The sequence below is a fragment of the Vicugna pacos genome, chromosome 32, assembly GCF_048564905.1.
Source record: "Vicugna pacos chromosome 32, VicPac4, whole genome shotgun sequence".
Lineage (NCBI taxonomy): Eukaryota > Metazoa > Chordata > Mammalia > Artiodactyla > Camelidae > Vicugna > Vicugna pacos.
The window spans coordinates 21,079,644-21,107,356 of NC_133018.1; the positions used below are offsets into that span (position 1 = coordinate 21,079,644).

The 27,713-nt window shown below is 47.5% G+C and overlaps 2 protein-coding genes across 3 annotated transcripts in view; one reads left to right on the forward strand and one right to left on the reverse strand.

The window, feature by feature from the left end:
- The window catches only part of DHX37 (DEAH-box helicase 37), a 30,160-nt gene extending 29,540 nt beyond the window's left edge, over positions 1 to 620 (reverse strand). Inside the window, exon 1 of the mRNA XM_015243767.3 lies at positions 421 to 620. Within this exon, the coding sequence (XP_015099253.2) occupies positions 421 to 526 (106 nt within the window). The 5' untranslated portion in view covers positions 527 to 620. The remainder of the gene's footprint in view (positions 1 to 420) is intronic.
- Positions 621 to 3,294: 2,674 nt separating this feature from the next.
- On the forward strand, positions 3,295 to 27,713 carry BRI3BP (BRI3 binding protein). Of its 2 annotated transcripts, XM_072952986.1 has the most exons (4): positions 3,295 to 3,659; positions 16,194 to 16,296; positions 26,401 to 26,484; positions 27,152 to 27,713. In XM_072952986.1, the coding sequence occupies exons 1-4, from the start codon at positions 3,447 to 3,449 to the stop codon at positions 27,571 to 27,573; spliced, it is 822 nt and encodes a 273-aa protein (XP_072809087.1). In that variant the 5' UTR covers positions 3,295 to 3,446; the 3' UTR covers positions 27,574 to 27,713. The 2 variants fall into 2 exon arrangements, with proteins under 2 accessions (XP_072809087.1, XP_072809088.1); XM_072952987.1 differs by lacking the exon at positions 26,401 to 26,484.

The window sequence follows — 27,713 nt, forward strand, 5'->3', positions numbered from 1 at the left end:
ATTAATATTAGTAGATAATTCCGATTTAGGGACTCTGACCACATCGCTGTGAGAACAGCCCTGGGCTTAAACTGGGGCCTCTGAGGGGACCTGGTAGGGAGGTTATAATCAGAGCCTTCAGAATGGATGGAATTACCTTATTTTCTTGCCCAAATTCCCCATGTTGCTATACTAGAACTGGACCCCACTGGAAAGAAACTCCAGGTATTGTTCCAAATTCAGTTAAAACGAAACAGTCACTATCGTTCCCGCTCCTCTGGATCATCTGAGGTGGGGGGTGGTCTCTCTGGACCGCCTCGCCAGAGTCGCAGAGGCAGGGCACTGACTGGGAGCCCTCCGTCCCGGAACAGCCAGCCCTGGCCCCGAGGCCCTGATTGGTCCCTGCCCCGAAACCCACCCCCCAGTCCCGGGACGCCTTACCTTCCAGTTCCACCCGCACGGGGGGCGGCTCGGGAGGGCCCTTCGAGGGGCCCGGGGCCGCCTGCTGGCGCCCCTTGATGTTGTACCTCCGACGCAGCTTTCCCATGGCGCCCCGACCTTCCTCTGCACCGGCCTCCGGCACAAACAGAACACCCTGAAACCCAACCCACGTGGGCTCCCAGACCGCGGGTTCAGGCCGAAAAACTTCCGGGCTGCGCTCTCGCGAGAGCTGGGATTAACTAAGAGCCCGAGGGGCGGGGCTGGAGGTGGGACCACGCTGAAAAGCGGGGCCTGGCTGTGGGGGGCGGGGCCAAGTTAGAAAAGGGGCGGGGCCTGAGGTCCCCTCAGAGTCCTCAGTTTAAGCCCAGGGCTGTTCTCACATCGACGTGGTCACAGCCCCTAAATCGGAATTATCTACTAGTATTAATTTGTCTACTTGGGAATGGGAGTGTTTCGTCACCTTTAAAAATATAACCCTAGGTGGGGGAGTGGAGTATAACTCAGTGGTAGAGCTCATGCTTAGTATGCAGGAGGTCCTGGGTTCAATCCTCAGTACCTCCAATAAAAAAAAAACCCCTGCCCCTAGTACAATCTTCTTTCCTCTCTTTCTTGCTTATCTGCATTTTCTGATATTCCTACAAGTAACATTAATTGTATAGCAAAGAGGCACTAAATATTTCCATTACAGTGACAAACAGGAAAACCAAGAAGGCGTCTATTAGACAACTTTGAATTCTCATTACCACTTCGCATTGTCTGTAGCACATTCGGAAATAATATATTTTCTGAATCCTGTTATTAGCCTGGGAATAGAACGTTTATATTATGTCTCCTTTTTTCTGTTAAAAGCAGAAAACTCATTAAGGGCAAACATTTAAATTAAATCACAAAAAAGTGAAGGCACTAGGAGTTATCTTAGAATTTTAGAAAAGATGAAGTTATTTTTGAAAGTTCCTTAAAGTTACCTCCCCAGGAAAAACATTTGAATAACCTAGAAAAAGATCTGGCAGCAGAGTAGGTAAGCAATAAATAGTTGTTGAATGTAAGAATGAATAAATGAATGAAGAATGTGATTGAATTTGGATAGGCTCCCCTTTTCCCCTGAAAAGCAAACCCCAAAACAACCCCCTGCAAACAGGTGGCACATCAGAGGATTCAAACAGTATACATGTGAACATGCTTTAATTTGAAAAGATTTGGGGGGGAAAGTTATAATGAGCATATCAAGCCTGTGTTTTCCTGGGTTTTATTGCTTACGATGATAGTGAGCCACTGTTTCTTCTTTATTTATTCAAGTAAACGAAAAGTGTGTTCATCTTAAAATTATTAGGTAGGTAATAGTACATTCTATATTTTATTCTAAAATATTATATACCAAGGGATTATCTCCAGAAAATATAAAGAACGTTCTGTAAAGCAAAAAGAAAAAGACAAAAACACAGCAACATGGATCTCAAATATAATGTTGAACAAAAGCCAATCACAAAAGATCACACTTTGTGATCCCACTTACATGAAGTTCAAAAACAGGCAGAAGGAATCCCCTAAATCTTGGAGGGGACATAGAGAACCGGAGAGGACAAAGGGAGCCTTTTTTGCAAAGCTGGTAACAATCCTTTTCTCAACCCAAGGTGCTAGTTGCCTTGGGTGTTGTTTAAATTCATAGAGAGGCACCTTATGATTTGTGTATTTTTCTGTTTGGTTGCTATACTTCTATTTAAAATTTTACTTAAAAAAAAAAGAAGATAAAATATAGGGCCAGCGAATGTATGAAAAACTCACCAGGAATCCAGAAAAATGTAAGTTTAAAAATAAGATACAATTTTTCACTTTTGGGGTTGGCAAAAATTAAGTTTTATTTTCCTGTTTATCTCTAAGAATGTCTGATTAGACATGGTTTGTTTGACTTAAGATGTAAGCAAGGCCCTTGCCTGGCATTTGGTGATTATGGTTCTTAAATTTTTTAAAACCAATGAAACTCCCTGCTTTCATTTTTTATGTCAATTACTTATTGAAGAAACTAGGTCGTTTGTCCTGTAGAATGCCCCACATTCTGGCTTTGGCTGATCGCTTCTGCCGCTACTAATTTTTCCCTCCATCCCCCCTATTTCCTGTAAACTATTGGTTACATGTGAACCACATTAAGTTAGGGCTCAGTGTTCTGGCAAGAATCCACCATAGGTGGCGCTGGTACTTCCTGCCACTAAGACTGGCGGGTCCAGGTCAGGACCACATGGCCTCTCCATTTTCGAGTTTCCCACCAACCTGCCACCTTTTGGTCTTAGTCTGTTGATGATCATCACCTGGACCCATCATTTCATTAAGGAGTGCAAAATGATTTTCTAATTTCTGATTTTCTAATCTCTCAATCCCTCCTCACTTACTGGCAGGACTTTCCTAAAAAGAACTTTCCGTCCTCAACTGTTTTATGACATTCAAATACAGTTCTTTCACGAAGGGAAGGAAGGATGCTTGATGCTTTTTCTTGACTTAAACATTGTAGAATGAGCGAAGACGCTGTTGCCCACGCCATCGGCAACGGTGGTCAATTACTGGATCCCATCATAAATTCGGCGACAAATAAAATACATATAGTTAATGTTTTCCAATCAATTGGAGTCACTGTCCCTGTTGAGTCTGTTACAACTTTTACAAGCTTGGGGTACGTTTTATAGGAAAGTTAAAAATAAAAATTATTTGAAAAGAAGAAAAGGTTAAAGCCCCACCAGGTCAAGGGAGGGCTTCTAGGGGGTGGAGGCAGAGAGAGAAGTAGGTTCAGAGCCGCCCCTCGCGCCCGGGCCAGGTCGCCGGCGGGTCCCGAATCTGGGGGCGGGGCGAGGCGTGGGCAGGGCCGTCGCGCCTTTGCGCGCGGGGCGGGGCAGGTGGCGCGGCGGCGGCGGCGGCGGCGCGGGCGGAGGTGCGGTGCGCGGTCCCCGAGCGCGCCAACGCGGTCCCCGCCGGAGCCGCGGCGTCCCTCCGTGTGGTCCTTACCCCTGTCCCCGATCGCGCATCCGGCCGGCCCCAGGATGGGCGCGCGCGCCTCGGGCGGGCCCCGGGCCCGGGCTGGGCTCCTGCTGCTGCTGCCGCTGCTGCTGCTGCTGGGGCTGCTGGCCCCAGGCGCGCAGGGGGCGCGGGGCCGCGGCGGCACGGAGAAGAACAGCTACCGCCGCACGGTCAACACCTTCTCGCAGAGCGTCAGCAGCCTGTTCGGCGAGGACAACGTGCGCGCCGCTCAGAAGGTGGGCGCCGGGCCCGCGCCCGCGGTCACCTTGCCCCGGCCGCCGCGCACCTGGCGCCCGGGGCCCGCCTGGGCCGTGCGCGGCCTCCGAGGCTGCGGGACGGACCCGGCGCGGAAAGCGGGGGTAGGGAGGGGGCCGGGCTGGGGGTCGGGAGGGGCCCGGCTGCGCCCCGGGGCCGGCCGCTTGTGGCTCTCGCTCTGCCCTGCCAGCGTCCGGTCTCGCGGCCCGTTCCAGCGCAGAGCCGGGGCGCAGGGCCTTGGGGTGCCCACTGTTCCACGCGGCACTTCTCCTTGGACCTTACCCCCTGGGCGGCGCGGCCCGGGCCTCCCCTGGGCTGAGCTGACGCCTGCCGCGCCTCTCATTCATTCATTCATTCAACACGTTTGAATGAGCGCCTACTGTGAGCCAGGCACCGCGGCTGCTGCCCAGGGGGCGCTCTGCCCGCCGGCGCCCTCGCCCTCCCCACGCTGCAGCGCTCTCCCCAGCAACCCTGAATTTCCTCGAGCCTCGCACCCGACCCACTTCCTCGGAGCACCTTAGGCCCTCCTTCTTCTGCTTTGAAGATATTTGGGCTTTTTTTTTTTAAAAGAAAGGGAGTAATGCACTCGGCTCCGTTGCTTTGGCAACCTGGCACATTAAACCTGAACACCTACTGTGTGCCGGGCTTTTAGCGTTTTGTTTACTTTGAAGCTGTTTGGGAGCCCCCAACCCCTGGGGATAGTGTTCAGCTCTCCGCAGGAGCGCGGGGACTTTCCGCTCCGCCCTCTAGCAGGGTGAGATGGGAGCCACTCGGGGTCAAAGTCCACCGAGAAAGGGGAAGTGAGTGGGGGACAGTTACAAGTGCAAATTCGGTTCCTCGACTACAGCCCTTGCGGTTCCTTTGCTCTGCCAGCCCTGGGGCTTTGGAGTGGAGAGAAGTTTGGGTTGAAGTTCCAGCTCTTAGTGGCCAGCTCTGGGCAAGTGGCTTCACTTTTTTTGAGCCTCAGTTTCTTTATTCTTCAAATGGGGATAAAAATAATATCCTCTTCATTATGAGGTTGTAGTTGTGAACTGTTGGTACCTTCCTGGCCCAGAGTAGCGGCTGAATCAGTGCCCACTACTGTTATATAGCCAAGGTGCGAATCCGCATTGCTTAGCTCTGCTGGATTGTCTTTCAGAGTGAAAAAAAAGTTTTCTGGTGCTTAAGATGGAGGGAAAAAAAGGAACTTTAAAACTCAAGCCAAGGAGAGGGTATAGCTCAAGTGGTAGAGCGCATGCTTAGCATGCATGGGGTCCTGGGTTCAATCCCCAGTACCTCCTCTAAGCATAAGTAAATAAAGCTAATTTACCTCCCCTTCAAAGGAAAAAAAAAATCAGATTGACTGGATATTCTAATTGGGTGAAATGAAAGGTGGGTTAATTTCTTAGGAAGACTGTAACTTCTAACCACCCTCCGCTGTCGGGGTGCGGATGCCACCTGTAGTGGTTGCTGGTTTTGGGGGGAGGTGTCCCTTTGTAGGAGTCTGCAGAGGAAGAAAGCATGATGGGGCGCCTGAGTGCAGAAAGGTTGCATCCAATCTGCCTGAGCCTAAAGGGTGAATCTGCTCTTCCCGCCTGCCGTGTACCTGAGCTGTTTGAAGGCAGGAATTGTTTGTTTTACAGCAAAAAGAAGCCTGACTTTTTTGTGCGAGGGAAGCACAAGCAGCCCGTGTCTCAGCTGACTGTCCTGTCTGAGAATCCTGAGGTCCACAGCCGGGAAATACCAAATAGATTATTTAAGGGTTTATATATGAATTCTGGGAAAGAATCAGAGAATCTTGGGGTCAGAACTCTTTCTGGGATAAACCAAAGTTCGTGCCTTTCATAGAGATGATGGTAATACTAAATTTTTATTTGCTTAAAATGTGCCAAGTTTTTAATTGTTTTCATTGGCTTTGTTCAGCAGTTCGTGAATCGGGCAGCACCTCACCTAGCGAATAGGGACACTCCCTGTGCTAAGTGCTTTTTTAGATAGAGTAACGTGTTTAATCCTTAGAACAACCATAGGAGGTAGTTACTGTTAATGTTTCTGTTTTACAGGTAGGGAAACTGAGGCACAGAGTGGTGAAGTGACTGACTTCAGGTCAGATTGGGTGGCGGAGCCAGGATTTGAACCCAGGTAGAGTAGGCCTGGAGTGCACACTGGTACCCTCCCCCGTCTCCCAGCATCGGGCCCCTTCCTGGTTCCCCAAATCAGTGTGGCATCTAGAAGGAGGCCGACCTGACAGTTCCTGCCAAGTGCAGCCCAGACCAAGCGTAGCCGAGACCGGCCGGGCCTGGGGGAGATTGTCTTGTTCCTTTAATCGTAATTAGAGGAAAACTGGGTCTGCTGGCAACTGTGGTTTTCAGCGAGCCAGACCTGCTTAGTGGGTTGTGAAGTTTGAGGGCATTTAAAGAAACACTCCATGTTCTAATCCTGGACTTGTCTAAAATAAGTCCATGGCCTTCTTGTGGTCTGGAGCATGGGCCTTGCTCTCCAACAGACATGGGTTCTAATCCCAGCTCTGCTTCTCACTAGCTCTATGACCTTGGTCCAGTCGCTTGATCTCTGTGTCTCATTTGTGCAAAGGAGGTTGGAGGGTGGAATGTAATTAGTCAGGTTGCACAATACCAGACACTGAATAAGCGTTTAGTAAATGGTAGACAGTAGTTATATAAGAAAGGTTCATCTGGTAGAAGAGTGCTATACTCAATCATTCATTTAAAAATTATTAAGAGTAGGGAGGGTATAGCTCAGTGGTAGAGTGTGTGCTTAGTATGCACGGGGTCCTGGGTTCCATCCCCAGTTCCTCTATTAAAAAATAAATAAATCACCTCGCCCCCAAAATAAATAAATAAACAAGTAAATAAATCTAATTATTCCCCCCAAATTTTTTAAAAATTAAATAAAATAAAAATTATTAAGCAACTTTTATACAAATGTTCATGGCAGCCCTTTTCACAAGAGCCAAAAAGCAGAAACAATCCGATATTTATCAGCTAATGAAAGGAGAAACAAAATGTGATCTAGCCTTACACTGGAATATTATTCAGCCATGAAAAAGAATGAAGTACTGGTACATGTACTGATGTACTGATACTACAACATGGATGAACCTTGGGGGAAAAAAAGAAAGACACAAAGGCCACATATTATGTGACTCCATTTGTATGAAATATCCAGAAGACGCAAATCCATGGAGACAGAAAGTAGGGTAGTGGTTGCTAAGGGGACGAAGTGTGGGAAGTGACTGCTAAATTGATAGGGAGTTTTGTTTTGGGGTGATGAAAATGTTCTAGAACTAGTTGGAGGTGATGGTTACACCACTTTGCAAATGTACACTGCCACTGAATTGTACACTTTAAAATGATTAAAATGGTCAATTTTATGTGAATTTAACATAAGTTTTTAAATATATTGAACACCTACTAGATGGAGCACACATCAGACAAAATGCCCCCATCTGGAGGAGCTTTCATGGGACTGGCAATCAATAAGTCTAAAATAAGTAAGATTATTTCAGAGAGATAAATGCCACTAAAGAATTAAAACAAGATGATGTCATAATAATGGCGGCAGATCTTTGTTTAAGCTTAGTATGTGTCTGGCACTGTTCTAAAAGACAGGTTCTGTTATTATCATAAATATCATCTGTTATTACAGATGAGGAAAGGGAGGCATAGAAAGGTTGAATCTCTCACCCACAGTTCAGCTCATCAGTGGTAGAGAGCTTGGACCACCCTAGGACCTCTGCAGAATTGGAAATAACTGGAAGAGAGTGGCCACAGAAGTGAGCTGAATAGAAGGAGCCAGACAGACAGAGCTTCCCAGGCAGCGGGAACAGCATGAGCAAAGGCCCTGCGGTAGGAACAGGTCTGGTGTATGTAAGGGCCAGAGGAGATAGTGCATGGCTTCAGCAGAGTGAGCAAGAGAGAGAGAGGCAGACAGTGGTATCAGGCAGGACCTAGGGTTTAATAGACTTGATGATGCAAGAAAGACATTGCAGAACCAAGAGAAAGGGGTGTAGGTGTGTTGCCAGGAGGAGTTGGGCAGAGAAATGGAGGGAGGGGCATGAGTCAGGTCTGGAAAGATGGGTTGGCAGGAAAGGAAAGGACTGGCACAAGGTTGGGGCAAGGTTCCCAGGTGGGTGCACTGACGTCTGGATCCTGGGAAGCACCGGGAAAAAAATAAAGCTGGGCCAGTGCAGTGGGAACATCTGAATGCAAAGCTGAGAGCTGGTGGTTTTTCCTGGCTCCTTTGTTCTCATTTTAGTTTAGTTTTTTTTTTTTAAAGGAACTTAACATTTATAGGTCTTTAAAAAAAATAAGGCCATAGTTGCAAGAATGCCTTTTTAAATAGCTCAAAAAACAATAAATCTGCAGCCCACTTCTGACCAATCTCTTATTCTCCTTCCCAGAAGCAGCAGGACATTCTGAGCATACGTCTGCATACACACATACAAATCCTGCCCCCTTGTTGGCTTTGTTTGTTTGTACATGTTGTTCGCACTTTTTTTTTAATTGATAAATTTTGGAGATCAAATCCTATCAGTACATAAAGCTTTGCTTCCTTCTTTTTGGAGGGTTGCAAAGTACAAATTAGTGTAATTTAGTGTAAGGCTGTAACGTGATTTAACCGATTCCTGACGGTCAATGTTTTGTTAGTTTCCCGTCTTTTGCCGCTTCAATCCTGACTGCAGTAAAGGTCTTTCTACATATTTTTTTTGGTGTGCACATAGACAAGTTCATCTGTACGTTGTTAGGAATTGCCGAGCCAAAGCATCTTCAAATCTTAATTGAATTATTATTAAAAATTTTTTTTAATTTTGTGGGGAGGTAATTAGGCTTTTTTTTTTAACGGAGGGACTGAGGATTGAACCCAGAACCTCATGCATGCTAAGCACACACTCTACCACTGAGCTGTACCCTCCCCCAATTGAAATATTATTGGTGCCCTTTTCTGCATAAGTACACAGTGTGATGAACTGTCACACAGCAAGCACGTCCATGTGACCAGAGTGTGGATGCAGAAATGGATTGTTCCGATCCCCCTGCCCCAAGGTAACCACTTTCCTGACTCTGACAACGTAAGTGTTGTCTGCTGAGTCCTTTATGCACCATTCCCGTTCCACAGATATTTTTAGTGCCAAGCGATATTACTGAATGGTTTTCCAGTTATAGCAGTTTCCACTCCCATCGTACATGAAGGCTGGTTCCCAAACCCTCTCCAGTGAAGTGTTTTGGTTTTACTATGTTGTTGTGAGATAGACGGTCTTTTCCCTTATCCAGAATCCATCGGCATCTTCTCTGAGAACGGCTTTTTGTTTCCCTTTTCCATTTTCCTGTTGAGCTGTTTTTTTCTCCTTTGAAGAGGCTTGCCTTTTTTTCTCTTTGTAAGACAATATTTTGAGCAAAATAACTTTTGACACTTTGCGGTCTTTTTTCTCCCCACCAACATTTTAATAGCTTTATTGAGGTGTAATTGACATTACCTTTCAATAGACTGCACATGCTCAGAGTGGGACAAAAAGGTGCACGTTGCTAAATTTTGACATTTGTAGGCACCTGTGAATACATCACCATAATCAAAATAACGCTTCCTCTAACTTTTTATTTTGAAAAGCTGAAAGAATAGAATGAGGAACAGCTAGAAACTCCTCACCTAGTTTCACTATGGTTCCCCCTCAAACTTCTTTTTCTGTACAAATACACATACACATTGTGTGTGTGTGTGTGTGTGTGTGTTTTTCTTCTGAACTGTTTGAAAGTAAATTGCAGACATCATGACCCTTTCTCCTACAGAATCGTAATACCATTGCCCCCCCACCCTGAAACCTAAATTTTGTTCAATAATACTTTGTAATATACACTATATATTCACTTTTCCTTTCTAGCTTTAAAAAAAAATCCATCAGCCAACCAACAATTGCTCATTGCAACCAGACAAGCCCCACCATGGGACAATTCAAAAAGACAGTCATCGACAGATGAATGGATAAAGAAGATGTGGTACACACACACACACACACACGCAGAAAGAGAGAGAGAGGGAGGGAGAGAGAGAGAGAGAGAGAGAGAAATACTACTCAGCCATAAAAAGGAGTATCAGATTCCCTAGTCTGTCAAATCCCCTTCACGCATTTGAGGGGTGTGGGGAACTTTTGTGACTCTGTATTTTTTTTGTTTTTTCTAACAACTTTATTGAGCAGTGAGTGAAATCTCACAGTATGTGGTCTTTTGCTTCTGGCTTCTTTTACTCAGCATCGTGTTTTCAAAATTCATTCATTTTGTAACCTGTGTCAATGTTTCATTCCTTCATACCAATTTTTATTTATGCATTTATCAGTTGATGGTCATTTGGGTTGTTTCCACTTTTTGGCTACTGTGAATAATGCTGCTGTGAAAAGCTCATGCACAAGTTTGTGTGTGGCTGTGTGTTTTCTGTATTTTGGAGGATGTACCTAGGAGTGGAATTGCTGGGTCACATGGCAACTGTCACATTTTAAGGGACTTCCGTCACTCCCACCAGCAGTGTATCACGATTCCAGCTCCTCCTCATCCCCGCCAGCACGTGTTCTCGTCTGCCCCCCCCCCACCTTGGATATATTTTATTTAATTTATTTCTTTACTTGAGGTAGAATTGATTTACAATGTTAGCTTCAGGTATATAGCACAGTGATTCAGTTTTTAAAGGTTATACTCCGTTTCTAGTTTATCAATTTCTACAACATTGGCTACGTTCCCTGTGCTGGGCAATATATCCTCGTAGTTTATTTATTATGTGCGTGGCGGTCTGTACGTCTTCGTCTCCAACCCCTATCTTGCCCTCTCCCCACTGGTAACTACTAGTTTGTTCTCTGTGTCTGTGAGTCTGTTTCTGTTTTGTTATAGTCATTCTTTTCTTTTCTTTTTTGATTCTGCATATAAGTATAAAATACAGTATTTGTCTTTCTCTGTCTGACTTATTTCACTAAGCATAATACCCTCCAGGTCCATCCGTGTTGTTGCAAATGGCACTTTTTCATTCCTTTTTATGGCTGAGTAGTATTCCTCTGTGTGTGTGTGTGTGTGTGTGTGTGTGTGTGTGTGTGTGTGCGTGTGTACCACATCTTCTTTATCCATTCATCCGTTGATGATTGTCTTTTTAAATTGTCCCACAGCGGGGCTTGTCTGGTTGTTTCCTTGGGGTCAGACTGAGGGCACATGGTCCAGCGAGACCTCTACATGAGGGTCTTGTGTCCTGGCCGGGGCAGCACCTCAGGGCACGTGGTGTCTGCTTGTCCCATTACTCTGAGCTCCGACTGTGGCTGGTGGACCTTCCGTCCTGGACGTGCCCTTTCCCCTCTGTAATTCATTCGTGATCTGCGTGCATGTTCCAGCACTTCTCAGTTCACGTAACCTTTGTCTTCCATTGCGTTCCTCAGATACTTGTGCGACGTCTGAAAGTCTGCAGGAACGCCGGCCTCTCTTTGTCTTGTTCATCAAGGCATGTTTGCTGTTATGGCCTGATTTCCTGGGAGCCAGGCTGCCTGTGCCTGAAGGTGACGGGGGTGAGGAGAAATTAGGACACAGGATGCCCTCCAGATGTGTGTGTCCAGGCCTCACAGCTGTAGGAGGAGGGACGATGAAGCCCTGAGCTGCAGGAATCGGGGCTTCTCCCAGGCCCTGGCCACAGGCCTCCTGGGGTGGTTCACCTGACTCTTCCTCGTTTTAACTTTTCCTCCTGAAAATTGTCCAACAGACACAAAGGGAGAAAGAATCATATAATGAATCCCCCTACCCACCACCCACTGCTTCTGTTGATCGACTTTCCACCATTCTTGTTACATCTCTCCCCACAACCCCAAAAAAAACCTTTAAGCCTGGAACTGCAGTTTAAAGCTAATCCAAGACATATTAGTACCCTTTTGAATACTTCAGTCTGTGTCTTTAACAGGTGAGCATTTTGCAAGGATCATAACCACAATACCATCGTCCCAGCTCATGACAATGCCTTAATAACCAGCGCAAATCCATTTTCCAATTTCCCTGACTGACGCAATTGCTTTGTTTGAATTGGGATCCAAGCAAACTCTCCACTTGCATTTAACCGATGTGTCTTTTAAGTCTCTCTTTTTCAATATCTTTCCTTTTTTAGCAGTTTGAGATTTACAAAAAAAAAACTGAGAAGAGTTCCCATACGCCCCATACCCTGTTTCCCTTATTAGTATTACTGTTTCCTCAGATTGAATGTCTTACTCATTTTTTTCATTTTCATATCTTTTTCATTATAGGTCACTACAAGATAGTGAATAGAGTTCTCTGTGCTCTGCAGCAGGACCTTGTTGTTTATCTATTTTATATACAGTAATTAGTACCTGCAAATCTCGAACTCCCAATTTATCCCTTCCCACCCCCTTCCTCTGCTGGTAACCTTAAGTTTTTCTATGTCTGTGGATCTGTTTCTGTTTTGTAAATAAGTTCATTTGTGGTGTTTTTTGTTTGTTTGTTTGTTTTTCAGATTCCACAAGTAGGTGACGTCATCTGGTGTTTTTCTTTCTCTTTCCCCTATTGTGAATGTCTTCCATTTGTTACGTTCACGGACCACTGTTGACAGGTCGTTATTAGCTAATGTCCATCCTCTGTGTAGGTGTCCTTGGTTTTTACCTAGTGTCCTTTTTCTGTCCCAGGGCCGCGTCCAGGACACCACGTCACATTCAGTCCTCGTGTCTCTTTAGGCCCCTCTCGGCAGTGACAGTTTTCTCAGACCGTCCTTGGTTTTGGTGACCTGGACACTTGTCAGGACCCCTGATCAGGGATGTCATAAGATAGTCCGCAGTTGGAATTTGATGTTTTTCTCATGGTTAGACTGACGCTGTGGGTTTTGGGAGGGAGAGCACAGAGGCCCAGGGCCATTTGCATCCTGTGATCGAGGCATGTGGTGTCAAACACGATTTCAGTGCCTTTTTGTTTTAACCATCCGCCTCCCTCCCCTGCTGTTTTTTGCTTCAATACCGGTTTGGTGGAGAAGCCCGGTAGCTAGCCCTGCAGCAGTGTCCGCGTTTGCATTTGCTGGGTGCACCCTTGTGGTGGTGGTGGGGGGCCCTCATTCCCCTGCCCTCGGATCCCAGGGGCCTGATCTGAGTCCCATTAGGTTTTGGTGTTGTTTGTTTAATTTAATTTATTATTAAAAAATGTGGTGGGGGGGTATAGCTCAGTGGTAGAGTGCGTGCTTAGCATGCATGAGGTCCTGGGTTCCATCCCCAGTACCTCCAGTTAAGCTTTAAAAAATAATAAATAAACCTAATTACCTCTCCCCAAAAAAACCAAAACAAAAAAATTTCTTATTCAAGTATAGTTGACGTACAATATTACATACATTTCAAGTGTGTAACAGTGATTTACAATTTTTAAAGGTTATACTCAGCTTATAGTTATTCTAAAATAGTGGCTGTATTTTATAGGGTGTGTACTGAAGTTTCGAATTCTCACCGGTTTTCTGGGAACTGCTTCAGGCTCTGGGCTTCGCTGAGCCCCCAGTGTCAGCCCACAGGGCTGCCATGGGGAAGCACCACAGAAATGTGTTGTCTGGAGGTTCTGGGGGCTGGAAACCTGAGATCAAGGTGTTGGTTGGCAGGGCTGGTTCCTCCTGAGGCCTCTCTCCTTGGCTCGCGGATGGCTGTCCCCTCTCTGTGTCCTCGGGTGGTGTCCCCTCTGTGCGTGTCTCTGTCCTAAGCTCTTCCTGTGGGGACACCAGTCCTTTCGGATCAGAGCCCCCCATACAGACCTCAGTTCCCCTTCATTACCTCTTTAAAGGCCCCCGCCTCCAAGTCCAGTCATACTCTAGGGTGCCAGGGGTTGGGACTTAGATGAGTCTTGGAGGAACACAGTTCAGCCCAGGGCACCTCCTCTGGGCTCCTGTGTCTTCACACTGACAAAGGAGCCAAGGAGCCAGAGCGATTGGTGCCAGCCCTGCAGGGCAGAGAGCAAGCGCTCCCACTGTACCAACCAAAAACCCTGCAGTGAGCTTGTCCCTGCACTGCCCTCCTACCCCCGCTGGTTCTCAGGGCAGGCCTGTCCTTGCCTCTGAGCATGGCCAGGGTGTGCTTGGGCCTGTGGGTTTCTGAGCACCTGCACCAAGATGCATGTTACCTGGGAAAGTGATGGCTCTGTTTGGAGAGAGGGCTGGGCTGCCACCCAGCCATCCTTGTATATGGCACAGCGGCAGCTCCCACGTACCAAGGTCTTTACAGGTTCTCGTGTCTGGTCCTCTCTTAGCCCCATTTTACAGCTGAGAAAACTGAGGTACAGAGAGGTTCAGCAGTGGAAGCAGCACTGTCTCTTCCTCACAAAGTAACTGCTTCTTCACACCCTTTCTAGGGGAGCTGGTGCCCCTTGAAAGGCCTGATACCTTTTCCTCCCAAAAGCCTCAATGCAGAGCTCTTTGCTTGTTCCTTAACTGGAACATATTGTAAAAAACTGGCCATCCCCAATGTGTACAGATCGTAGGTACTTTAAAGAAGCGTGTCGGGAGAAACCAAATGTGATGTGTCCCTGGAAAGGAATGCTACTTGGCACGAGATTCGTGCTGCCACACAGGTAGACCTTGACAGTGTTATTGTGAGTGGAAGAAGCCAGGCACAAAAGGTCACAGGCTGCCTGATTCCACGTGTGTGGAAAGTCCAGGAAAGGCAAAGCCATGGCGACACAAAGAAGATTAGTGGTTGCCTAGGCTGGAGGGGAGGAGGGGGTGGAGGGTGACTGCTAATGGGGGCAAGACTTCTTTGGGGGGCAATAGAAATGTTCTAAAATTAGATTATGGTGAATTTCTATAAAAAGAAAACCAAAACACTGAATTGTGCGTTCTAAAGAAGTGAGCTTGAGGGTATGTAAATGTTGTGTCAATAAAGCTCTTTAACAAAAAACGATTTATAACTAAACCAACACCAACGTGCCTTCTCTCCAGGTGAGGGTGCATTCTCCCAAATCCCCCCGCCAAAGAGAGGGGCACCCTTCTGGCATTCTTACGTGATGTATATATATTTTTTATGTCAACCCTTCCATTAGTTTTTAACCCTTCCAGTTTTTAAGCAGCAGCTTTATTGATGTGCAATTCACACAGCATACGGTTCGTTCATTTAAAGTATGTAACTTACGGTTTTCACTTATATTCACAGCGTTATGTAACTGTCACCACAGTCAACACTGAAGCATTTTCATCACATCAGAGAGAGGTCCTTTAGCCATCCCCTCTCTCCCTAACCCCTGGCAACCACTCATTTACTTTCTTGTCTCTATGGATTTGCCTGTTCTGGATATTTCATTGAAATGGAATCACAATGCATGGCCTTTTGCGCCTGGCTGCTTTTCCTTAGCGTAAAGCATCCAAGGTCCCTCCATGGTGAAGCAGTGTCAGCGCTTCATTCCTTTTTGTGGCTAAATAATATCCCGTCGTCTGGCCGTACCAGGTTTATCTGTGGATCAGCTCATGGCCACGTGGCCTCTAAATATATGAATCCTTTTGGTGCCTGCGGCGAGGACACATCGGGGTCAGTGCTTCTGTTGGAATGTGGGGTGTCAGTGGGCATTGTGAACCTCTTGGGCACCAAAGCATCGCACATCAATATCCCTTTCAATGCTCCCAATAACCAGATGAGATGGAAACTATGATTAACTCCCTTTGCGAGCTGGAGCCCTGGTATGTATTGCAGATATAAAATGCCCATGGCCACCCAACAAATCTGCCTTTGAACCCAGGCAGTTAAACTCCCAGGCCTGTGTGCTCGGCCAGGCCACAGCGCTAGCACGGAGGTTACTGGTATCGCTTGCTCTCCGTTGATTCAACCCTGCTCCTCCCCTCCCCTCGCATCCCTCCAACCAGGACGTCTGATTTAAAACGCTTCAAGGGGGAAGGGTGTAGCTCAAGTGGCAGAGCACATGCTTAGCATGCAGGAGGTCCTGGGTTCAGTCCCCAGTACCTCCATTAGAAAAATGAGTAAATAAAACCTAATTACCTGCCCACCCCCAAAACAGACAAAAATATGGTGAAATGAGGTTGCACCTGACATCCATACTACTCCAGCCCAGTGGGTCTCTGGAATCCCGCGGAGAACCCCGGGTCCTTAAAGCCGGTTGGATGTGGGTCTCTGACCCAGATATGCTGACACGACTCAAGTTCTCACCCTTCCTAGCTGCTCCCACGTGGCAGCGCCCAGCCTCCAGGTGCAATAGGTTGGTTGCAGAAACTCCCACCTTTTAAAAATGAGAAAGCAGGTGAGACCTTCCCCAAGGGAGCATTAGTGGAGCAGGACGTGGACGCTCCCGCGAAAGCATCCCTCCAACGGTGGGAAAGACGTTTGACCAGATTCGCTGGGTTCTCGTGCCCTGACAGTTAGTCCCGAGCTCCCGTCAATGCCCTGGGCCCCTTGGCCCCTCCTGGGGTGGTGGTGCTCTTGGTCATCCCCTGGCTGTGTTTTCTCATCTGAGGACAAACCTGGCCGGACTAGGAGCAGCGGAGCGTCGGCCGAGTCGGCCATGACCTTCCTCTTGTTCCCGCAGGTCCTGAGCCGGCTGACCGAGAGGTTCGTGCTGGGAGTGGACATGTTTGTGGAGACCCTGTGGAAAGTCTGGGCCGAGCTTTTGGATGTCCTTGGACTTGACGGTAGGTGGGCCGAGGTAGGGGTGGGCGGGGAGTTCCTTTAAGGCACTGTTTTCTTCTGGTGGTTCTCAAACTGTGGAAGCGGCACCCGGGGAGGGGTGGCGCAGAAGCCTGGGCAGGCAGTGAGGATAGGGGCGAGCATTTTCATTGTCACGGTTGCACGGGTCAGTAGCCGAGGTTCCCAGATGCTGTTTAGGATAAGGTGCGAGTGGGCCAAGCCGACCTGACTGCCCCAAGGCGAGCTGCGGGGGATGGGAGGTGGAGGTCTCTGGGCTGTTGGGTCCCTACTGAACTACTCCAGTTACTCGGGCAGAAAGGGGTGTGATACGGAGAATGGGATGCTCCCAGAATCACCTGGAGGGCCGAAGGAGCAATGTGTGACCCCCAGCGGGGTGCTGCCCTGCTCCAGGAATCAGGAGGCGGCTGCTGGTACCAGTTCAAGCACAGCCCTGGTCCAGGCCGCGGCCTCTCTCCAGGAATGTGTGTGTGCAGCAGGCGGGGTCAGGGTCTCCGAGACCACCCCCAGGTTCAGGGACTCTGTGGGAGGACTCCTAGGACCCAGCACGTGGTGTTACTCATGGTTGTGACTTTTTAACAGGGAAGGACACACCAGAGCCAGAAAAGGGAAAGGCGGGTGGGGTGAAGCCCAGGGGAACCAGGCACCGGCTTCCAGAGCCCTCTCCCAGGGGAGTCACACAGCACATGCTGAATCCCATGGTGACGCGTTGTGACAACACGTGAAGTGTCCTCTGCCAGGGACGCCCAGTGGAGACTCGGTGCCCAGTGTGTTTACTGGGGGCTGGTTACACAGGCGCCCTCTGCCTGGCACCTTCCAAGTTCCCAACTTCCCGAAGGAAAGCAGGCGTCCGCAGAAACCACACTGCTGGTACAAACCGTGCAGGCACGGCGAGCCCCTCTTGTCGGGGAACGGAGGGGGCCCTCCCTGCAAAGTGGTGTCTCCCACACCACCAAGCAATGGACTCAGTTCTCCAGGACTGATGAGGTGTCCCTCAGACTTAGTTCTGACCCTGTCTGCCTGGAGGTAGCATCCGGTCCCGCAGGTCAAGGACTCAGTACCAAAGGCTGCTCCTACTTCAGACGCCACTCGAGAGTCCAGGTTGCCGCCTGTGCTTCTGACAGGTCCCCACGACCTCCTCCTTGGCTTCAGTTAATTTGCTAGAGCCCCTTGCAGAACTCAGGAAACCCACATACTCACTAGATTACCAGTTTCTTATGAAAGGATACAAGTCAGGACCAGCCAGTTGGAGGAGATGCCTGGGGCAATGTCTGTGGGTGGGGGCTCGGAGCTCCCCGGTTCTGAGTTCTACTAACTCATTGGCCATTGGTGATCGATTCAGCCTTCAGCGCCTCTCCCTCCCCAGATCTCAGGGGTGTCGGCTGAAATCCCATGATTGGCTCCCCTAGCAACCAGCCCACATCCTTAGAAGTGGTCCAAAGTCACCTGCTCGACAAACAGACGTGGGTGAAAGGGACAGTGAATTAAGACACCTTTATTGCTCTCATCACTTAGGAAATTCCACAGGTTTTCAGAGTCTGCCAGAAATGGGGATAAAGATCAAATGTGTATTTCTTACTCCACATCATAATCTTACCGTCCAGAAATCCGAGTTCCCAGACGCCAGCCAAGGGCCTGCTGGGTGAACTTCCCTGCAGAGTGCCTAACTGGGTTACCTCCCTTGTCCCCTGGGGTCCCTTCTCCACAAATCAGCCAGAGATTTTGTTGTTGTTGTTACTACTTTTATAGTAGTGATTTAAAACAAAACAAAAAAGTCAGGTCAAGTCACTCTCCTTAAGACTGCCCAGTGACTTCCTGATGCCCTCGGAATCGACAGGGTCCACACCAAGGATGCTGTGAGTGCCAAGGATCTGCCCGGCCTCCATCCTGATCTTGGACACCCTGGGCCCTTGACGCCTTCCAGTCCCTCTAGCGTGTTCCCTGGCGTGATCCTCCCAGTCCTTTTCCTGCTCTGGTTTCTCCCCTTCTTGGGTGTCTGGTACATGACACCTCCTCCGAGGGGCCCATCCTGACTACCCCACGTAAGGCACCTCATCCTTGGTTCTCACACCCCTGTGTCTTGTCAGCTGTAGCGTCTCGTGTGTGTGTGTGTTTATTCCCCCTCTCCCTTCTGGAATCCCGTGCGTGGGTTCTTGCCCACCTCCTCCAGGCTGCAGCCTCAGCCCCAGTTCTGCCCCTGGCACAAAGGGGCCCATTTATTAATAAGACTTGGAGGACAGTTGGCCCCGCTGCTTCACTGCTGGTGTGAGTTGAATTGTGTCCCTCTCCAAAAGTACCCCCAAAGCCCCAGGGCCTGTGAATGTGACCTTACTTGGCAACAGGGTCTCTGTAGGTGTAATTAGGTTAAAATGAGGTGATCCCAGGTTAGAGTGGGCCTGAAATCCAGTGTCTGGTGTCCATGTAAGAAGAGGGAAATTTGGACAGAGGCACTGGGACAGAGGTGCAAAGAAGCGCATGGGGAAGATGGCCATGTGAATGTGAAGATGGAGGCAGAGATGGGGAGGATGCAGCCACAAGCCAGGGACCGCCTGGAGCCACCAGAAGCTGGAAGGGGCCAGGAAGGACCCTCCCTAGAGCCCTCAGTGGGAGCACAGCCCTGCCCACACCTTGATTGCAGGATTCTGGCCTCCAGAACAGGGAGAGGCTACATGGTTGTTTAAAAGCCACCAAGTCTGGCCACTTGTTACAGCAGCCCTAGGAATCCAGCACAGCCCCCTCTGTTACAAGCAGAATCTCCCCTCGGCCCTGACACTCTCACTTACAGGTCAGAGACCAAGGCTGGAAGTTGAGCCATTGGTCCAAACCCACACAGGTGGGGCGCCCAGTTTTACACCCACTGTCATCCCTCTCAGTCACCAGGAACCCTTCTTCCAGCCTTGAGCCATTGAATTCCATCTCTGAGAGGCCACTTCGGGCGCCTGGCAGCTCAAGCAGAGAATCAGAGGCAGCGGCCTGGCCGTTTGAGAGGACGCTGTGCGTCTCGAAGCCCCCTGGGGCTGCCGAGGGCCCCTCCTGGGACTCAGGCTGAGTCAACACACAACCCGGATACAGCAATTGACTGCAATCCTGCTTGGAATCCACACTCACCACCTGCCTGGACGATTAAACCCTCGGTATTTCCATCCCTGACCAATGAGCCCTGGAGAAACAAAGCTGATGCAAGAAATTGCGTGTGGCTTGAAATGAGAGCTGCAGAATCGAGCCCGCCTCCTACTTACACGGGAGAGGATCAGCGCACAGTCCGTAAATGCTGGCATTCGTGAGGAGGGCGGCTGCCACACCCAGAAGCAACGCTCAGATGCCAGCAGGGTGTTAGGATTCAGCTCCATTCGGACACTACCCACCCGGAGATAGAATTCGATTCCACAGATAAAGTCCCACAGGACCAACCTCCATTTCAGACGCCAGCCACAGGTCCAGGTCGTCACCTGTGCGTCTGACCCGCTGGCTACAAACTAGAGTCCAGTGACCTTCTCAGGTGCAGTTAATTTGCTAGAATGGCTCACAGAGCTCAGGAAAACCCGGTCACTCGCTCGGTGACCAACTTGTTATAAAAGGACATCAGAGGTTGCGAATGGACACCAGAGAAAGAGATCCAGGGGGAGGTCTGATCAGAGGAACTTCTGGCACCTACAGCCTGGTTCTCCAGTGTGGAAATTCCAAAAAGAGACAAAAAACTGTCCTCTGGGATTTTTGTGGAGGCTTCGTGATGTAGTCACGGTGGACTAAATCATTGGCCAGAATCGACTGCTTTCAACCTCGAGCCCCTCCCCCTACCAGAAATCAGGGGGTGGGACTGAAATTTCCAACCTTCTAATCACCCGGTCACCCTGGGGTTGGAGCCAGGGGTCACTTTCATTTACAAAAGATGCTTACATTGCTCTGACCCATCAGAATTCCAAGGGACTGGGGAGCTGTGAGCCAGGGAACAGCGGAAGAAGACGTAATATATGTCAGAAACGTGTATTTGGTCATCAAGATAACCAGACATATATATTTCTTACAAACAACATTGCAGGGCCCCTGGGCAAGTCACTCTCTGTGCCTGAGTCCTCCACGTGGAAAATGCTACGCATCTCCTCACGTCATGAGGATGGAATGGCAATTTGTGCAGGGCCAGGCCCACGTAAAGACCCGATACAGGCGACCTCGGGGATGTCACAGGCTCGGTTGCAGACCCCCACTATAAAGCAGATGCTGCAATGAAGCAAGTCACACGAATTTTTTGATTTCCCAGTGCATTTACACTATACCCTAGGCTCTTAAGTGTGCCATTGCATTATGTCTAAAAAACAAAAGTACATACCTTAATTTAAAAATACTTTATTGCTTAAAAATGTTAACCATCATCTGAGCCTTCAGTTAGGTGTGATGTTACTGCACTAGTCCCATCAAAGATCCCAGATCACCATTGTAAATATAGCAATCATGGAAAAGTTTGAGATGTTGCGAGAATGACCCAAATGTGACACAGAGAGACAAAGTGAGCAAATGCTGTTGGAAAAATGGCACCTAGGGTCTTGAGCGACCCAGGGTTGCCACACAAGACCTTCAATTTGTCAGAAACACAGTGTCTGCGCATTGCAATCAAGAGAAACTCAGTGACTCGGGGTGTGCTGTAAACACTTAGGAGGGGACTCTGCTCCAGAAAGCAAGTTCACTGGCAATTCTGGGACCTGCCCGATCTCCACTCTCCATGCGGTAGGCATCTGTCCAGCTGTGTCCTGCTGTGCCCTGAGCCAGCTTTCCCCCACTCCACCCATGGGGACTCTACAGATGTGCAGTGCCACAAACCCTGCCCAGGCTGAGAAGCACGTCTGCCCCTAAGGGTTTACTTATCTTTAGACAGTGCCTCAGTACCTGCCATGGGTTGAACTGTATCCCCACCCTCCCCCCCAAATTCGTATGTTGACATCCTAACGCCCAGGACCTGGGAACGTGACGTTATTTGGAAATAGAGTCACTGCAGATGTAGTTAGTTGAGGTGAGGTGATGCTGGCTTAGGGTGGACCTCTAATCCAATAGGACCGGTTCCCTCCTAAGAAGGGGACACCTGGACCCAGAGTCGCAGAGGGAGAGGGCCCCCAGGAGAGATCAGGGGGGTGCCGCCACGAGTCAGGGATTCCAGGATGGCCAGCCCACCACCGGAAGCTGGGGAGAGGGTCCTGGGTCACATTCTCCCTCAAAGCCGTGGGCAGCAACCAGCCCTCCCAACACCTCGATCTCAGACTCCTGGCCCCTAGAACTAAGAGAGAAGACGCTTCTGTTGTTTCAGCCTCAGCAGGTGGCACTTGGTTGCGGCAGCACTGGAACACTAACATGGTACCTGTTTGCTCTAAGGCAGGACATCCAGAGTTGCTTGCATTTTATTCAGGACGTTTAGGGCCTCGGGGGAGCGAGGCTGCTGCCTCACCCTCTCTTGACCCAAGCGGCTGATTTGTGGAATGAGAGCTGCCATTCTCATCTCCAGCCCAGGATTTCCCCCTGGTGTCCTGTACCTGATGGTCACCTCCTAGCCCGTGGATCACATGATAGTACGTGTCATGTGGCTTTGGATGCAGTCTAGCCCAGTGATTCTCAAAGTGTGCTCTGAGGAACAGTTTCAGGGGTTCCCTAAACCCTTTCAGGGAAACAGGTCCTTTTTCCAGCAACATGTCCCCATGAAGCCAGCTGCTCAAAACATGCTTGGTTTTTGTACTGATTATGTTTAAAAATGTATGTATATATATATATAGAGAGAGAGAGGGAGAGAGAGAACTATAGTCAGTTACAATGTGTCAATTTCTGGTGTACAGCATACTGTCCCAGTCAAATATACGTATATTTATTTTCATATTCTTTTTTATTAGATGTTTATAATGTATTCATGTTAACTAGATTTTACAGCTAAGTAAATTGAGGCACAGAGAAGGTTACTTAGATAGCAAATGACAAAGCCATGACTCAAACCCAACTAATCTAGTTACATATTTTTCATATTTTGAATATACTGGGTTAAATATCTTAACATGAATTTTACTTGTTTTCTTTTTGCCTTTTTGGAGTCAGATGCATTACCGTCGCACCACTTGGTCGGCCTCTCTTGCCTTTTTAACGTGAGTGCTAGTAAATTGAAAATTATGTGTGTGACTCACACTGACAGCTGGCATTCTAATTCTGTGAATTCAAAAACAGCCCTCTCCCAACAAGCCAGATATTAAAGAGACTTGCAAAAATGGAGAATAACCACCATTGTTCTCACTATGGTTTTTTGTTTTGTTTTGGAAAACAGTTACTTTTCAGGAAAAATATATTACTTGTATCTATAGTGGGTTCATTGTTATATTTAAATGAATTAATAATGACAACGTTTAAAAACTTTCCTTCTACTTAATTTTGCTGTGAACCTAAAACATTTCTGAAAAATTAAATCTGTTTAAGAAAAAAAAAAGTTTAAGAAAAATGATCCTGAATGTATGAAGCATATTAAAAGTACAGAATCACAATGAAAATTTTTTTGAAGTTAAGAATTTATTAAAAACGAGTTTTAGTTTTAGCTATGGTAAATATAAGTAGAACTCATGAGTAAAGGTTCTTGGGAGGCCAGAGACCAAATGGTTGAATCTTATCTTCTGCAGGAATTAAGGGTGAAAGTCAGCTCCAAAATCAAAACCAGATTTAGTTAAAATGCTGTGATGCTTTGGGTAAGAGTCTGCCACCCTGGCCTTCAGGGGTGACCCCATGCCTTCGGCCCTGGACAAGATTGCTGTTTATGAAGTTGGATCCCAGGAGAGGGGCCAGCTTGTGCATGACAATCTAATCACTTTTAGGGGTTCCGGGGAGGGTGCAAGACAGTCACACTATGGATACATTTAGAGATGTGAAAAAGCCCGAGGGCCAAATCTTACCATCTCGGGCTTGCTCTGAGTCCACACGTACCTACTCCAAACCGTCACATCCCACTTCACCCCACGCCCTCTCTTCCCCGCATGCAGAGCTGGTTGTGCATCAGCCAGTAGATCTCAAAGGGAGGTCCTCAGATCAGCAGCAGCAGCAAGAGCATCCCTGTGAACTTGCAAGAGGTGCAGATTCCCGGGCCCACTCAGACCTGTGGACTCAGTAGTCCTGGGGGTGGGGCCCAGCTGGCACTGTTCACAAGCCCTCTGGGGGATTCAGGGGCACTTAGTCGAGTCTGAGAACCGCTGTTAGTGAAATGCATTTAGGAGACAACTCCTCTTGAACATAGTAAACAACACTATGAGGAAACTTGGACAATTCCAGAATGTAGGACCTTCTGCAAGAAAGTGAATCTGGAAAAACCAGTCATTAGTAGGTCAGGGCCATGGGACTCTTCTGGATCAAAAAGACGATTGCAGTGGATAAACCGTGATTAGCTCCTAGTTGAAGTCAGGGGGAAACAGATTCTTAATATATTCCTAGAAACTGGGGGAGTTAGAATATTGAATTCCATGATATTCATAGATATGATCACAGTATCATGGTTCTGAGGAGAATGTTATTTTTATTCTTAAAAGATGAAAGGCATCAGAATTAGAAAGGAAGAAGTAAAATTATCTATTTGCAGATGACATGATTTTTATTTATAGAAAATCCTACAGACTCCACCAAAATACCGTTAGATCTAACCAAGTTTCGTAAAATTGTGGGGTACCAAATTAGCATAGAAAAATCCATAGAGTTTCTGTACGCTAACAGCAGATTGTCTGAAAAAGAGATAAGACAATTCTATTTACATAGCATCAAACACCATAAGATACTTAGTAATAAATTAAACCAAGAAGGTGAAAGATCTTTACTCTGAAAATGACTAGACATTGATGAGAGAAATCAAAGAAGACACAGATAAATGGAGAAGTGTCCCATGTTCATGGATTGGAAGGATTAGTATTGTTAAAATGTCCATGCTACCCAAAGCTGTCTGTGGATTCAATGCAATTCCTATGAAGATTCCAGTGCCATTTTGTTTTACAGAAGTAGAAAAAAAAATCCTAAAATTTCTATGGATCCAGAAAAAGACCTCAAATAGCCAAAGGGATCCTGAACTAAGAAGAACTAAGCTGGAAGCGTCACAATTCCTAATTTCAAGCTATGTTGTAAAGATCATCAAAACAGGGAAAGTCCTGGCACAAAAACAGACACACGGACCAAAGGAACAGCATCAAGAGCCCAGGAATAAATTCATGCATATACAGTCAACTAATATTTGACAAGGGAGCCAAGGATACTTAATGGAAAAAAGACAGTTGCTTTAATAAGTGGTGCTGAGAAAATATTCACATGTACCAGAATGAAATCAGACCCCTTTTTGTACCACTCACAGAGATTAATTAGAAATGGATTAAAGACTTAAGTGTAAGACCAGAAGCCATGAAATTCCTGAAAGAAAACATAGGCCATCAGCTCTTTGACATCGGTCGTGGCAATGGTTTTATTGGATTTGATACCAAAAGCAAAAATAAATAAGTGTAACTTCATCAAACTTAAAAAGCTTCTACACAGCCAAAGAGATGATCAACAAAATGAACTTACAGAATGAAAAAATGTTTGCCAACCATCAATCTGTTAAGAGGTTAATATCCAAAATATATAAAGAACTCATACAACTCAATAGCCACCCCCCCAAATACAATTGAAAAATGGGCAAAGGATCTGAATAAAGACTTTTTCCCAAAAATGATACATAAGTGGCCAACAGGTACATGGAAGGGTGTTCAGCATCACTGGTCATTAGGGAAATACAAATCACAACCACAATGAGGTATTAGTTACCTCATGCCTATTAAAATGACTGTTATCAGAAAAAGACAAGAAATAGCATATGCTAGTAGGGAGGTGGAGACATTGGAGCCCTCCTACACTGTGGGAAGGTGCAGCCACTGTGGAAAATAGTATGGAGGTTCCTCAAAAAATTAAGAATGGAACTACCATACGATCCAGCAATTCCACTTCTGGAAATGTGTCTGAAGGAACCAAAAACACTTATGTCAAAGAAATGGCTACCATGTTCATTGCAGCATTATTTACAATAGCCAAGACATGGAAACAACCAGGTGTACATTGACAGATGAATGGATAAAGCAGTTTTGGTGTGTGTATACAATGGAATGTTAATCAGCCATAAAAAGGAGGGAGTCCTGCCATTTGCAACAACGTGGATGGACCTTGAGGGCACTATGCTAAGTGTAATAAGTCAGAGAAAGACAAATACTGTATGATCACACCTGGATGTGGAAACTAAAAACAAAACAAAACAAAGCAAAGCAAAAAAAACTCCAAACTCAGCACAGATTTGTGGCTTCCAGTGGCAGGGAATGGGAAGCAGGAGAATTGGAGGAAGGTGGTCAAAAGGTACAAACTTCCAGTTATTAGATAAATAAGTAGTAGGGATATAATGTTCAACACGAAGGCTGTCGTTAACACTGTTATATGGTATAGTTGAAAGTTTTTAAGAGAGTAAGTAGATCCTAAGAGTTCTCAGGACAAGGGCCGCTTTTTTTCTTTTTTCTTTTTGTATCTATATGAGATAATGGATGTTGACTAAACTTATTGTAATCATTTCACAATATATGTAGGTCAAGTCACACTGTACACCTCGAACTTACATGGTGCCGTATGTCAATCATATCTCAATAAAACCGGGGGGGAGAAGATGCATGTTGAAGTATGATGTAGGCATCTTTCAAATGGTTTGGTTAAAAAAAAAAAGGTATGTGATGAGAGAGATGAAACACAATATGGTTAAATGTTAACAGTTGCTAAACTTAGGTGGGTTCCGTAGAACTATTAATTTTACTGTTCTTTTAACTTTTCTATTTGAAAATTTTCTTAAGTCGGGCACACAGAAGATGCAGCTCCTCCATTTCACTCCATTCTTAAGATGGAACTTCATGTTGGGTTATGATTAGGTTTGGCTGTGAGTCACAGAGACCCAAAATAACAGCAGCTTAAACAAGATGGAAGCTTATTTCTCTTATATGAAAGTTCACAGGTAGGTGGCTAGGCAGGTAGGTAGCTTTGCAGCACATCACCCTCAGGTCTGAGGCCCCTTCCATCTTATTGCTCCCCGATAGGTGACTTCCCTTCCCTCATGACCCAAGACGGCTGCTCCCATTCCAGCCATTGCATCCACATTCCAGCAGGCAGAAGAAGAAGAGGTAAAGGGCATAGTCCCACTACTAGAGGGCATAGTCCCACTACTAGGAAGTAGGGAGCTACCATAAAACATTTCTGCTTGCCTCTTCTTGACCAAAGCTTAGTTGTGTAGCTGCCAGTGAGGCTGGGAAACACTCTTACCCTAGGCAGCTGAATGCCCAGCCTGAGATTGGGCATTTATTACTATCTGGTGTTCTTGTTTGTTTTTAATGGAGATAGTAGGGATCAATCCAGGACCTTGTGCGTGCTAAGCACACGCTCTACTACTGAGCTGTACCCTCTCCGCTGGTTTGGGTTTTTTTTAACTTTTTTTTTTTTTAATGGAGGTCCTGGGGATTGAACGCAGGACCTCACTTACTTGAAGCACACATTCTACCGCTGAGCTCTACCCCCACCCCTGTTGGGCATTTGTTACTATGGAAGGCAGGAAGGAAGGACATTGAAGGCAAGGTGCTTTAAACTCATGACGTGACAGGCAGTCTTAAAGCATCTCCCTACCTTCTCCCAGGACATAGTGTGATGGTTGGTGGGGCAGCCGACTTTAGTTCCTTGGGTTGTCGCAGAGGCCCAGCAAGGGCGCTGAGCTGCCCACCTCCAGCTTGCAGAGAACCTCCCCGTACCCACCCGACAGCTCGTAACCGGCCGCTGTCCCTCTTTTCTGTTCTGCAGTCTCCAACCTGTCCCAGTACTTCAGCCCCAACTCGGTGGCCAGCAGCCCAGCCCGCGCCCTGCTGCTGGTCGGCGTCGTCCTCCTGGCCTACTGGTTCTTGTCCCTGACCCTGGGCTTCACCTTCAGCGTCCTGCATCTGGTGTTCGGCCGCTTCTTCTGGGTGGTGCGGGTCGTCCTGTTCTCCATGTCCTGCGTGTACATCCTGCACAAGTACGAGGGGGAGCCCGAGAACGCCGTGCTGCCCCTGTGCCTCGTGGTGGCCGTCTACTTCATGACCGGGCCCATGGGCTTCTACTGGCGCAGCAGCCCCGGCGGCCCCAGCGTGGAGGAGAAGCTGGAACAGCTGGAGAACCAGGTCCGGCTGCTGAACATCCGTCTCAACCGGGTGCTAGAGAGCCTTGACCGCTCCAACGGCAAGTGACAACCAGCCGGCCGGCCGGGTCCCCTCCTGCCAGCGCCCTCTCTCCGAAAACAAAAAAGAAGAAGGAAAAAAAGAACGCCAAACCCCAAACAATCTTAATAAATACGCCTGAGCAAGAGGGTGGCGCTTTGCGCGGGGAA

What these genes read in the sequence shown, in the direction of transcription:
- BRI3BP (XM_072952986.1), top strand. Translation starts at nt 3,447, where the DNA reads ATGGGCGCGCGCGCCTCGGGCGGGCCCCGGGCCCGGGCTGGGCTCCTG. An exon ending in GGATGTCCTTGGACTTGACG is followed by an intron (nt 16,297 to 26,400) that starts GTAGGTGGGCCG and finishes GCTCCCCGATAG; the next exon opens with GTGACTTCCCTTCCCTCATG. An exon ending in AGCAGGCAGAAGAAGAAGAG is followed by an intron (nt 26,485 to 27,151) that starts GTAAAGGGCATA and finishes TCTGTTCTGCAG; the next exon opens with TCTCCAACCTGTCCCAGTAC.